The 14,076-nt window shown below is 38.6% G+C and overlaps 1 protein-coding gene across 3 annotated transcripts; it reads left to right on the forward strand.

Annotated features, from left to right (window-relative positions):
• Nucleotides 1-379: 379 nt before the first annotated feature.
• gnb1b (guanine nucleotide binding protein (G protein), beta polypeptide 1b) lies at nt 380-12,883 on the forward strand. Of its 3 annotated transcripts, none has more exons than XM_020101590.2 (11): nt 380-1,116; nt 5,828-5,937; nt 6,082-6,120; nt 6,216-6,322; nt 6,613-6,676; nt 7,766-7,928; nt 8,371-8,437; nt 8,567-8,768; nt 8,896-9,112; nt 9,243-9,358; nt 11,179-12,883. In XM_020101590.2, the coding sequence occupies exons 2-10, from the start codon at nt 5,881-5,883 to the stop codon at nt 9,347-9,349; spliced, it is 1,023 nt and encodes a 340-aa protein (XP_019957149.1). In that variant the 5' UTR covers nt 380-1,116; nt 5,828-5,880; the 3' UTR covers nt 9,350-9,358; nt 11,179-12,883. The 3 variants fall into 3 exon arrangements, with proteins under 3 accessions (XP_019957149.1, XP_019957152.1, XP_069392100.1); XM_020101593.2 differs by having other exon boundaries at nt 713-828; XM_069535999.1 differs by lacking the exon at nt 380-1,116 and adding an exon at nt 4,402-4,482.
• Nucleotides 12,884-14,076: the final 1,193 nt, after the last annotated feature.

The following is a 14,076-nucleotide window of genomic DNA, read 5'->3' on the forward strand; positions in this document are numbered from 1 at the left end:
TAAGCATAACCTATACTTATGTATAGGTTAAAAGGCTTTAGAGCTCAATCAGAGTCTGATCTTATAGTTTTTTGTTTAAATAAGTCTACAACAAGGTGGTTCTACGCTGCAAAACGAGAACAAGGCTCATGGAAGGGAACACATGTCAAAAAATCAGAGGAACACTTTTGTCCAAATATAATGGCATGAGGAATCCAGGTCCAGGCATTAATATTTCAAACCACTTTAAGTGACTGGACCTGGATTCTTCATGCTATTATTATTTTTGGACATCCTCAATGTTTAGCCTGTTTTCTCATTGCCCTGACTCATATCTTACAAAATCTACTGACAGGGAAGCTGAACTTTTTATTCCAGTCGGTTTTCTAGCACAACATCACCACACTATATATGGTCGATGATGTTATGAGTTGGTCATTGATGAAATAATGAACACCACTTTCTACTTTAAGAGCCCAACTGGGGGCCTGGCTGATCCCGACTCTCAACCAGGACGCTTTGTGAGGGAACAAACCAACGCCATGTCTTCCGTGCTCTGATTCCACCCTGATGAAACACACGCAGCAGAGTGAGAGGCGCTCCACAGTGATCACAGTGATCACAGTGATCGATGAGGCTTCTCCATGTGCAGATAAAACCATCACACGCAGATCGATGCTTCTCTCCCCACCGCTGCTGCAGCGTGGGGTTTCCCGGCGCTAACTGCAGGGTCACCGCGCCCATCTCGTCGTTCGATGGCCGGAGGAGAGCGATCGCAGGGAAAGGGCAGATGTTGAGACGGGCAGGAGGGTCACAGAGAGCAGGCTGACTTCTGGACTTCCAGCGGCGGTGAAGATTTAGCCCTTTTTTTTCGTTTGCCTGGACTGTGTCTCCAGTACATAGCTAGTGGGTGTGATCCTCCCTCCTCCCCTCTCCGGTTGGTTGACGGAGGTTGTCAAGCTCCCTTTAGCTGTAGCCTGCGCACGGGAAGGGCTGCTCCTTCGGAAAACCAACGCTAGCCGGCTAGCTAGTTAGTAAGCTAGCGCTGTGGTGTTCGTTGATGCGTGGATCGGAGGTTTACGCCGTCTTGTTTTCCGGTCAATGCCCAAACGCAAAAACAAGCTCAAATTGACTAAGGTAAGGTGAAATAAACCCAGGATCGTGGCACTTCTCCACCTTTCACTGTGTGTGTTAATGGTATTAGCGGATGTATTGTGGAGGAATTGCAACTGCCCGGGGGTGGGGTAGCGATGGCTAGCTCCCTAGCTACCTACTTAGCTGCGGTGAGCTAACGTGTAAATTGGCTATTTAACAATAAGCGAATATAAGTAGCTAAGCCGGGGGCTGTTTGCAGCTGTGGGTGCCGGTGCTCACCATTTGCGGTGAAACAACATATTTATATTAAACTTGATCTCCACGCAACTGGCTCATACAGCCCGTGAAACGAGTTAACTACTGCTCGCGTTAGCAAAGCTGCTGAAGTAACGTAAATGCTGGGCAGCGAGGCTCCATGTCAGCGATGGCCCCGCGGAGCTGCTTCCTGGCCTAAAACCCAGGACTTACACTACCGCTGAGTTTCCAGCCACATCGTGCAGAAGGAGAACCAGATGTTAATGTTTGCACTTGAGGTTCAATGGTTTAGTACTCAGTGGCTTTGTTGGCCGAGTTGAAGAATTACATTTAGAGATGTTGCTGTCACTTGATGATGAAACACTGGGCTGGGCTGGAAAAAATAAACGTCCCGTGAACAAATGAATAGTAAATGTTGATCATTGGTGACAGTGCAGCAGCCAGCATCTCCAGCCCACTTCAGATTAGCTCGTTGTATTTACACATATCTAACTAATGCACCTTTGTCAGCGTGAGTTATTGTATCCGCGTTAACACCCTTTTTTTTTTTTTTTTTTTTTTACGAGCCGAACTAATAAGTTAGCATGTTGCTGCCTCCCTGCAACGACACGGCCGCCCCGGTGCAACGCCTTTAACGTAGGTTAGCAGCGTAAGTTATTTATCAGCAGTTAGGAAATGAAGAGTAATACAGCGAAGGTAAATGATCATCTAGTTTATGAGAAATCACCCGCATCGCTGCTCGCTTAAGTCAAACAGGCCATCGCCGCCCGACCTTGCAGTTTTCACAGGCTCGAATCCACTGAAGCATCAGGAAACCAAGAAATAAACCGATACGTGCTAATCAAATCAATCGGGCACCGTTTGCGTTAACGGGATTATTAGCGTGCGAGTAAGTGGATTTCTGCAGGCCAAGCAACCAGTTTCTGTTTAACCACCATTGGCTCACGAGCTAACTGTGCAGCACTCGATGTAATTGCGGAAGAGAAGCCGAGTCTTCCCCCCCGAAGTAGCCGTGGGTCGTTATTTTGCTGTAGATGCAGTTTGATGTGGGGTTTGTCGTGAAAGTGAGTGGACGTTGCTTTCGCAGGACGATTTTAAACCGCAAGTGAAACTGTGTCCAGCGACATGAGTATATTGCTTTCGTGAATAGCAGCTCTACCCTGCCTGCAGGCCTCCGCTGCCGAGCCTGCTAGCAAGCTAACTAGCGGACAGCAGTCTGCAAGATGGCGTTTAGCTGCATCTTCTCAGATTTCTATCAGTGCAAGTCAAATTATCACTACACTGTCCCGCGCTCAGTAAATGTACAAATCAGATCACACGTCGTCAGACACTAACTGCCCCAAATCATCAGGGAGTTCTGCCACATTGTGGAGCTGAATTCGAGTCCAATTTCTCCAGAAATGTGCGTGGAGCCTGTGTAGACCAAACCTTCTAAACAAATGTGAGGGAACAGCCTGGTTTAAACAGCTATCCGGTAGCCATTCAAATGCAATGCAAACGATGGAACTGTTGAAGGCAAATCACAGTACTGCAAACAGTCACTAAGTCAACTATTAGTACACCAAATACTGTGTTTGAGCGAATCGGTGCACAGAAATCACTAAGAAAATACACATGCTAGGTAATATTATGTAGTATGTTGTACTTTTATGTCTACTATCTATCACGCATTAGTATGTAGTGTGCCATTTGTGTGTATGCAATTAGCAAATACATTTTGTGCACCTATGAATAAATTCATTGTAGTGTATCAGAGAAAGGGTGGTACTAAATATACAGTATCTGATCACACTGGAACTCTGGAAGAAGCAGGTTGTATCCGGCATGATTTCAGTGGCCATGTGAAAATCCAGCCACTTGTTTTAAGCATGCTGTGTGTAAAAGAAATGAGATTAAACTCATCCTTTTATGATTGGGAAAACATATTTCTAATGCCTCGGATGGCTTTGCCAGCTGTTTATGTTAGTAGACATGGATAGGATTATAGACTCATTGACTGAGGATTTTAGCTTTTAGGATTATGGAGTTGCTCAGTGATATTGCTGGTTATGTTTTTTCTATGATCCAGCTTTAGCAGGGAAACAGTGCATTATCATCGTTTAGCAGTTCAGATAATCTGACTGTCCTCTGAGAACACATGTTTACTTAACTACTAGAGGGAAAAAGCGATGCATGTTTTTAAATTTGAACCTAAATTGCAGAAGACACCTTTTGAAAGAAGCAGACACAGACTGCACTTAAGGGACCCGAGAACAGCTAGTGAGCTACAACTCCAGGCTGTTTGCCACTGCTCATTGTTTATCATGCAGTCAGCTGACTGTGATCAGGCGCTTGGAAAGGAGAAGTGATGAGGGAGACGAACTCCTTAACTGTAAGCATCCACAGAGGTCAATAGGAAAAAATATTTCTGAATGTGGAATATTTAAAGCTCAAGTTTATAAAAACGACTCCAGGCTATTCCACTTTTGGATTAAACATAGCAGTCATAGGTTTTGGTATAGAAACAGGCAAACATCTAAATGAATTGTTTATGGTTATCGCCAGATTAAGTGTTTACAAATTAAATATAACTGAAGAGCATTTTCATATTGACCATTTTGAAGACTTCCCTATTCAGTAGTGACCAAAGGAGTGTGTGAGGTTTAACTCAAAAGCTTTGAATTTGTTTCATCAGATCTGCAAATGAAAGTTTAATAATTACTTTACGCTTCAATCTAGATCGAATTATTTTGCTGTTTAAATTGTTATTGTTACAAAATTGCATGTAACTGGTTGTATCCAAATGAAAGTCTGGCTGTGGGCATTTGTAAACTTAATCTGAAAATACAATTCAGTACAATTAAAAATAGACACTCATCAACTTAAATCAATTTTCCAACAGAATAGGAAATTGATATTGTTTTCTTAAAAATGTTCAACTATTTTCAGAAGTTCTCAAGGGGATAATGGCATTCTGCTGTCACTTGTTGAAACTGCACAATAATTACATTCCATGACACATTTATTATAAGATTAATAAGCATAAGAGGATAATCTGTGTTTAAAAAGGTCAGCCAATCAGAGGATCTAAAGGACAACGTAGTCAGGTAGAGAAGATTTTCAGTCTTGTCCTGAAATCTCCAGTGACATAGGCTACTGATTGAAACACAGCAGGTAAGGGAAGGCGAGGTTATTGAAACTGAATGTTGCTCTAGTTTTGGCAAACTTTTAAATCTGCATCTGCTCATTTTTAACATTGTTATTCTGCAGTTTGAGCTTTTATGTGCTTTGAATTCTACAAGGTTCTTACTGAAGCTTTTAAACTGAAGAATTGCCTAATTTATGTTACTTTCAGTTAAAATTGTGTGTGACTAAGTCTTGGTTTTTAATAATACACGTGTCTTGCCAGAAAGTACATTGACTGATTTACCACAAGAGATGGGCACAATTTAAACACACACACACACACACATTAAGAGTATAACACATTTGTTTCCTGTGTGCTTCTGTTTGACGCACTTCAATAATTAATTGGATGGACCTGAGTACAGGGTCCATTTTCCAGGGTAACATGAGTTAGTAAACAACCAGTGACTGTTCTCAAACTAACGATCCAACTTTTGATGTGATTCTAAACAATTAAGTATATTGAAGCCGTCCACAACCAGCATGCATTGTGAATCCTTTATATACTTTTTTTACTGCTTCAATTCAAGAAAGTGAAATTTGTATGTGTCACCAAACATTTGGGTGGCCGTATTTGTCACAGCGTATTGCAGAAATCAGTAATGTGACACAAATGAAATACTCTATTCATTTGCTTTCACTTTCTCAGAATTGTTCCTTTCATTTTGATCAAGGTATTCTGAAAATGTGGTTTCCATGGAATATTGTTTCCTACAGTAACTATCAGTTTTTGTACTGTGCATGTAAATGAAGCCAATGTCTTACACAGAATGTCACATAAAGTAAAAATCATTTGCAGTGACTTTCATGGCTTTGTATGATAACTGTCAACCGTTGAACTTGATGTATACCATAATGGGACCGGGCTACTTGGGTTATAAATTAAATATTTAGAATTTATTTTATACAATGCATTGTGAATGTGCCTCAAGGCGCTGTATTAATATAAGTAGCTTATTAATCATGGATAAAATTCTGAGTATCCCTGGGATTGAGGTCAACAGGATAATGACTGCGGTTCGGATCATTGGAAAGTCATGCCTTAACAGGATTTGTCTAGCGATCTAAATTGTGTCAGGATTATAGTCCTGACATTGAGGTAGGAACCTAAGGTTGAACCACAAAATCTGTACATTACACATCGTTTGGTCAAATGAAAAGTCAAAGACAGTGAGTTGGCTGAAAATGGTCTTCGTCCATTACCTCCTGTCGTTAAAAGAATTGGTTTAGGAAGCTCGGTTCAGAACCACTTATGGTTTAAAAGTGACCTTGAATTTTGAATGAGGAAGATTTGTGTGAATGATTAAAGTGCCTCATATTGTTCTTTTTTTAGATCAACAAGTGCCCCTGTAGCTGGAGTAAGGTAATTGAAAAAGCGGAATTAAAATGAGTGAACTGGACCAGTTACGCCAAGAGGCAGAGCAGCTCAAAAATCAGATCAGAGTGAGTAACAAACCACTTCTACATATGCCTTAATGCTATTATTAAAAAATACAGTCACACATTTAGACATTTAAGTCTGTACAACAAAGTTTGATATGAAATGCAGAAATTCTGCCCTTAACATTTGAGTTTTCTTCATTTCAGGATGCCAGGAAAGCATGCGCAGATGCCACACTATCACAGGTAATGGTAAACACTAGGATCCGTCTCTTAGTTTGAAAACCATTTGGTCTTAAAAAAACCAGAATACTTACTGTTTTGTGTTTTTATTTTCCCAGATCACAGCTAATATTGACCCCGTTGGCCGAATCCAGATGCGTACAAGACGAACGCTCCGGGGTCATTTGGCTAAAATCTATGCCATGCACTGGGGAACAGACTCCAGGTAAGCTGAATTCAAGGATTTATTGCTGATTGGAGATCTTGACCATGTGTCTAATTCTGTTCTTTATGTTATATGTTGTGTGTGTGAAAGTTAGATTACATTTTATGCTGATGTATTTCTTATAAAATCATTTCATTGGGATTTATATACATTGGGCAGGAAATATTTTTGCCTGCAGCCCTTTTCCCCAGTTCTTTTACTTCTTCTAATTCTTGATTCTAGATTTTGTGTGTTAACACCAGTTTTAGATGAAGTAGTAATGGTTTAATAAATGCTCTCATTCTTTGTAGGCTCTTGGTCAGTGCCTCTCAAGATGGCAAGCTTATTATTTGGGACAGCTATACCACAAATAAGGTATGTCATGTTTTTTGGATGTAATGTACCAATGGTTGAGTGTGTGTTCTATAATGTGAGAGTAAAGTGATAACAGCAGCAGCAACGGCATCTATTTGTACGTCAGTATTACCACATACAAGTAGATAGTCGTTGTTACTGCATTTTCAAAAGTTGAGGCACTCGGAGGCAAAGTAGATACAAATGAATGATGTTGGCTTGGTCTCTCAAGTGCTTTATGTCTTTGTAATAAAGAAAAATTACTTTTATAATGTTTCCACTGCTTGACATTTTGCAAAATGCACCCATTCATATGGAACTCATGAGGTTATACTTGTACCAGAAGGAGAGAAACAAACTATAAACATGCTGCATTCATTTGGATTAGAATCAGAGGGGATGGTATCAGAGAAAGTGAGGAAGTATTTGTGGTCTTTGCCTTGGGGCTGATGTGTCTGATGTGCAGTTAGTGGGATGGGTGGAAGTAGCGCCCAATTTCTGTGTCTGATGGGTTATTTGGCTCTCTTCACCACAGGCAGAAAAATCAAGATTTATTTTGTCTGCACTCATGAAGAAGCTTTGTGATGACGTGAAAAAAAAAAACATCCCATTGAACTTGATGCAGCGAACAACATTTCCAACTGTGAATTAAATGGTTAAAGGGTCATTCTTCCAATGTATCTCCAGACCTACCTTAAAGTGTGCAGGGAATCACAAATAGAAACACTGACGGTTTCTGCCTCATTATGTTGACTGTGAGTTCTTGCAAGTAGCAGCTTATTAACTGATGTACACTATCATGTTTCAATCAAAATGGAATGGATATGGGTGAATATACAGGATGTTGTCTCATACCAAAGCAGTACAGTCTGTGCTTTGTTCTCATTTCACTTGCTCTCATAATTGGGTCATGGGTGCTTCACTCTGTGACCTGGCCTGGGTGTCACACTGATTTTGGTCTTGGAGCACAATTGATCACTAGTTTACTGTTAAAAAATAAAAAATATCTCCAAGAAATATGAATTCTGACCTTTTAGGTAAAACTAGCGACTCTTATTTTCTTTATTTGTCTCTGTAAAAATATGTTTGTTTGTCTCACCATTGTTATAGGTTCATGCCATTCCACTTCGATCTTCCTGGGTCATGACCTGCGCGTATGCACCTTCAGGAAATTATGTGGCCTGTGGTGGCTTAGACAACATCTGCTCCATTTACAACCTGAAAACACGCGAAGGGAATGTACGTGTGAGCCGTGAGCTCGCTGGACATACAGGTATGTGGTGTACACTGATTGTTGTCATCCTTGATTTATGCATGATTGAGATCAGTCTCTGTGAATTACCAAGGAAACAAACAAATTCCAAACTAAAATGAATTGCAAATCTCTTAACAATGTACTCAACATCCTGAGGCCATACTGTATGTTCCATGTAAAAATCATTAAAAGAAATTGGTGGTTCACTTGTACAACCTAATTTACATGTATTTACAAGCACTTAAAATTAGCTGGAAAACGTACGTTTAAAAGTGCAGTTTGTGGAGAGGTGTGAAATAAATGGATCAAGACAGAAAACCATACATGATTTGTGTGTAATTCCCAAATCCAGGATGTAATAATTTAATCTAAATATCTGTAACTTAGTTAATTAACCATCTGCTAGTAAAATATGCAATTCCATATTAATGAACCCCTTTGTTGATTCTTTGAACACCAGGATACCTGTCCTGTTGTCGCTTTCTTGATGACAACCAGATTGTTACAAGCTCTGGAGATACCACTTGGTAAGAAAAATAAATTCTACCTCTATTACCATCACTGGCATAATTGTTAAACCAGCATTTTTGTGTGAAAGCTACAAATTTGGAGTTTGTAGAAATAGAAATATTTTAATAGTGTATTTTATTTTGCAGTGCACTTTGGGACATTGAGACTGGCCAGCAGACAACCACATTTGCTGGACATACAGGAGATGTCATGAGCCTGTCATTGGCCCCTGACTCTCGATTATTTGTCTCTGGTGCTTGTGATGCCTCTGCTAAACTCTGGGATGTCCGAGAGGGCATGTGCAGACAGACATTCACTGGCCACGAGTCTGACATCAATGCCATCTGTGTAAGTAGTTCACAGAATTCCAAACTATGCTTTAACAACCTTTAAACAACTATCTGCATAGGTTTGCCCTTTTGATTCAGTGTATTCCTCTATTGTGAAGTAATGATTTATCTTTTGTCATTTTCAGTTCTTCCCTAATGGCAATGCCTTTGCCACGGGCTCAGATGATGCTACCTGCAGGCTGTTTGATCTGCGTGCTGATCAGGAATTAATGATCTACTCCCATGACAACATCATATGTGGCATCACCTCTGTTGCATTCTCAAAGAGTGGCCGTCTTCTTCTGGCCGGATATGATGATTTCAACTGTAATGTGTGGGACACACTAAAAGCAGACCGTGCTGGTAAGTAATTGAAACATGATCTCAAGTAGCAGCCCTACTCTCATAGACTAGATATACAACATGACAAAATTAACATGTTTGCTTGTTTTTCGTCCCGTACACCAAGTTACATTTGTGTTACTTTCTCTAGGTGTTTTGGCTGGACACGACAACCGTGTTAGCTGTCTGGGAGTTACTGATGATGGCATGGCCGTTGCAACAGGATCCTGGGACAGTTTTCTGAAGATCTGGAATTGAAGCCTGAAGGTTCTTCTTTTCTTTCTTTCTTTTTTATATTGTTTCACATTTTCCTACATTTGTTCTTTGAAGCTGTTTCCGGTAAAAACTTGTAGTTGCACGTGTCAGCCTCATCTTTTTCCTGGCTGGAGTCGAAGGTGATGTGGTGATTGTGCTACTTTTGTTGCCTTACAGGTTAAAGAGAGTCGTGGGTTCATTAAAATGTCTTTGTTTCTTTTGCTGGTCTGCATATTTGAGACGTCTGTTAGCTTGAATGGACCATGGCATTTTCTTTTGACTTGCATAATCAGCAAAACATTCTTGCCCCTATATTTGCAGTAACTTGTTGAAGCTTTTTTTCATACAGGCTGCACAAAGAAAGTCATCTGGTACATATTCTCATGTTGTGTTACTATGTCAGAGCACCTCAGAATGACATTTTCAGCCATTTACACTACGTTCACACTGCAAGTAGTGCTCAGTCCAATTAAATGTTTCTAGATCCAATAAAAACATTTATGTTGCTGTTCACATTATCTTTTAAAATGTGGCCGGTATCAGACTCCAATGTGAACTGGTCATGGCCCTGATGTGACTCGCATGTGCAGAAGAACAACAAGATGTCACACGCAGCACATTGTGTATAGAAGTTAACAAGGAGATGTCTGTGATAAACATGGAGGCCACAGATGTGAGAGTTTATAATTTAACTTTTCTCTTGATACGCTCTCAAACGCAGACAGGTAATGATACGACCCCTCAAGTTTTGCTTTTCACGTGTCATCCAAAGTACTCACGAGGACTAAAACCTCACTGTCCCCCCACTCAATACCTCCATCGCTGCGAAAATTTACGAGGCATGTCGATCTAGAGTGATGTAAAAGTTGCAATGAATTCTGATACACATGGAAAAAAATCTTTATCTTTAGACCAACATATGAAAGTTGCCCAAATCTGATTTGAAAAGATTAGATTCCATATAATTTGTGCTGTTCACGCTGTTATTAAACAATCAGATCTGGGTCACATAGGTGGGGGCCGATCCGGGCCACTTGTGCCCGCTGTGTGAACGTAGTGTTTGTCATATTAATAACCCACAGCCAATACTATATGTATATGATTTTTACACACATAGCCATTTTCATTAGATTGAGTTCCCTGAAAAAATTTTTACATTGGCTTTTGCAGGCGTCCCCAACAGCCCAAGAAATGTTGTAATATACTTTGTTTTATTTTCCTTATCACATTATTGCAGGTATTACATTACAAGTAATATACTGGTAATACCTTTACTGGTATTTACAATAATGTAAACGCTAAATGAAATGATTAATATCTGGTTAATGGGAAACATATCTGGTTAATGGGAAACATATATCATGTAAATAATCCAGCAGCTCATTTCTTTGCAATGGGACACAGTACTCTCTGGTTCATACTCCAACGTTTTATTTTATTGTAAGTGCAATTCATTTGTCAGAAAACAGACAAAACACACAATAAAAAAAATGAAAGATTAATTTGACTGGTAGCATTATTATTTTTTAATTATCAGTAGAAAACAAGATATCGTCATTGTGAATTCTTGGCCACAATCATCCATCAGTTATATCACTTATCCTTTGAGAGTCACGGGGCTGACATTGGGCGAGAGATGGTCTCCATTGGGACATGTCATCAGCGTAATTCAGAGCTGCCATATCAATTATTTTTAAACAATCTGACTCCCCTAAAGCTTCTAATGAACACAAACAGCCTTAAATTTACACTTGTCAAAAGGTCAGATTAGCTAAATTGTAGCTCAGGTTAGATTAGTTACATTCTAAATTTCATTTGTCTTTGTTTCCCAGATGTTCTTTTAACTCCAAAGTTGACTGGAAGACCATTACAACTTCAGAATGTTCACAGCATCTTCTTCAACACTGTTTAAACTGACTTGGACACCACAAAAACGAAGGGAAACCAATGCCTTTCCTACACAAAGAAGAGCACAATTGTTTATCACCTAGTTAAGAAAGGATCTCCTGTGGTATCAAATCAGAAACTTGTGCATTCCTTCTTGGACCATTTTATGTTACCCTGAAAGAGAAAAACAACAACACTATCATCCCATGCAAATGTGTGCGTCTTGAAAGCAAATGTTGGAGTGTAATGTACAAATTATTTAACTTTTTTTTTTTTTTTTTAAAGAATTATATTCTGATGGTTTGTTATTCTTGATGGCTTTCTTTTTTGTCATATTTCTTTAGTGGTTTTAGATATGTTTGAATTTCAGCTTGTCTTTCTAATCCAGTTAAATCATATAAGACAGATGAGAGAAAACACGCAGAAGTAAAAGCTTGGATCATATTACACGAGCAGCTTTCAAAATGTCCATGATGTATTTATATACTAGCTGTTTTTGTTTCATCACAGCCTTTTGCACATGAAGAAGCTTTGCCTCTCAACTAATACTATGTTAACTAACAAAGCACATGCTATAAGTTATGAATGCTCATTCCAGTACAAAAGGAGTTATTACGAGTAACTTATCCAGTTAACCCCCTTAATTCTTGTACATGCCTTTGACTTTGGGTGGGAAGGGGTGGGCTAGTGCGGTAGGTGCAGAGATAAATGGGGCATGGCTGGATTTTATTATATGGATGGGAGGGATTGTGTTTAGTATCCACTTTGAGTGAAACACCTCACCTGACTAAATAGACACTTCCTTTGCTTGGGACTGCAGTTGCAACTCTGTGAATGAAATGTACAAATCAATGTCTGAAAATAATGGTCTGATGTTTTAAGTTAAGACATTTAATTTTGTCTGCCATGAGTTAATTTAGATGTGCATGCTGTAGACTTGCTTTCAATGGTGCAACAATCCTAGATTTTCTTTTGTTTCTGAAAAGGAGAGTAACCTATTCATTGAACTTAATAGCAGCCAATTTTTTGGGCTCAAGCTCTGCATACATCATGTACTAATACTGGTAACGCTATGCACCAGAGTGAGCGAGAATGGAGAAAGACTTAATATTGACTGCATACTTAGTGTAAATTATGCTTACCAGTTCTCTTGATGCCAATTTTTGTAATAATTATAACAATCATTGTGAGAATTCTATTCCTTGAAGTCATTTTCTCTCCTTCAAATCTTCACACTCAATGGAACAATAACGTCCTCACATACTGTCCATACTAAAACTTTTGTACATTTTTTTCTTGGTCTTAAATTGAAAATCAGAACATCTGAATGACAACATTTCACTGTGTACAGAAGCACTTTTGTTAAAGTTGTGACATATTTTCACTTTTCCTTTTTTTTCTGCGATGATGTACAATAAATGTGATGTATTCGTGTGTGGCCACAAGTGAAAACGCAATTCAACTGAGATGGATTCCCTTTTCTCTTTCCATTAATATTATAGAGCTCTGCACCCTTATGTACCTTTTCACTTTTTGTATTTCATTTCAGTCTGTTGGTGTTCCACGGTGAGCTGGATGCAAGATAGATACTGTACTAAATTGTACTGTTATTGATTGAAAAATGTAATAAAAAGCTGTTTGAGATCTCTACTTTTTGTTGAGTTGAATGGAAAAGTGTTTATAAATGATTACTCCCCTTCGCCATATTGATGTGCCATTCAGATTAACGTTTCTTTGCTTTGAGGCCAGTAGTACAAAGGGAAAATTGCCAGTATCAAAAATCTCATGTTTGGCATGTATTTTTGGGGGGTGTTTTTGAGTATAAGAAATCTAACAAAAAATGATGGCTGGACAACAGTATACTAGCTGTACTTTTGAGGGGATACATTTCAATTTGCTTGTGTTGCCTTTTACCTTTACAGGTATCAAACTTTCAATACTTTAAAAACGGTCCAACCAACCAGCACTTTAGAATGAGTTAATCATCTGATAATACAATTCTAATTTAACATTCTCTTATCCTGGCTTTCACATTACCTCATGTAATGTTTATTTTAGTTTTGCATATTTGTAGCAGCTTTTATTTCTCTATGTAAATGTAGCTCATAAGAAATCTTTTCAGATTATCATCCAATTTATTTTGTTGTATAGAACTGCAAGTACATACTGCTTCAGGACAACATGTAGAACTTTACTAAGACTTACCGTTTAATTGATTTGTATGTATATACCTGCCTTAAATATGATAGTCCATATTTTTCTTATAGTTAATAAATCCCATCTCCTATAGAGCTCCACTTATGTCCAAAAATCTAGAAACTGTGAGCCACAGAATTAAACTTAGTAACACATCTGTCTCACATACACCCCCTGCTGCTGAAAATACTGACTAAAGCACCAAATATCATTAAATGCATGACAGACAATACTCCTCCACAATATCAATAACACTTTTACTTTCTGAATAACTTGTTAAAAACTACATTGTCCAGCAACTTTTCTGTAGGTTAAGTACCAAACATGGTAGTAAATAAGCATATCCTTGGGTTTTTATATTTTTGTTGTATTTGCTGAAAATACGTAAAATGACTGTATCCTCATTCTTTAAAATGTATAAATAAACTGTGCTTTTTAGTTATTGAAGTTCCATTACTTTAATAACCCACTATTTATACTAAATGTGTACGATTTTAACACGTCAAAGTTTTGATAATTAATTAAATTAATGTAAAAATATATTGTAAATAATAATATTGCCTTTTGTTTTATTACTTTATTGCATGTATTACATTACAAGTGTTATACTGGTAATACTTTCACTGGTACTAATGGCAATTGTGATA

The sequence above is a fragment of the Paralichthys olivaceus genome, chromosome 2, assembly GCF_024713975.1.
Source record: "Paralichthys olivaceus isolate ysfri-2021 chromosome 2, ASM2471397v2, whole genome shotgun sequence".
Lineage (NCBI taxonomy): Eukaryota > Metazoa > Chordata > Actinopteri > Pleuronectiformes > Paralichthyidae > Paralichthys > Paralichthys olivaceus.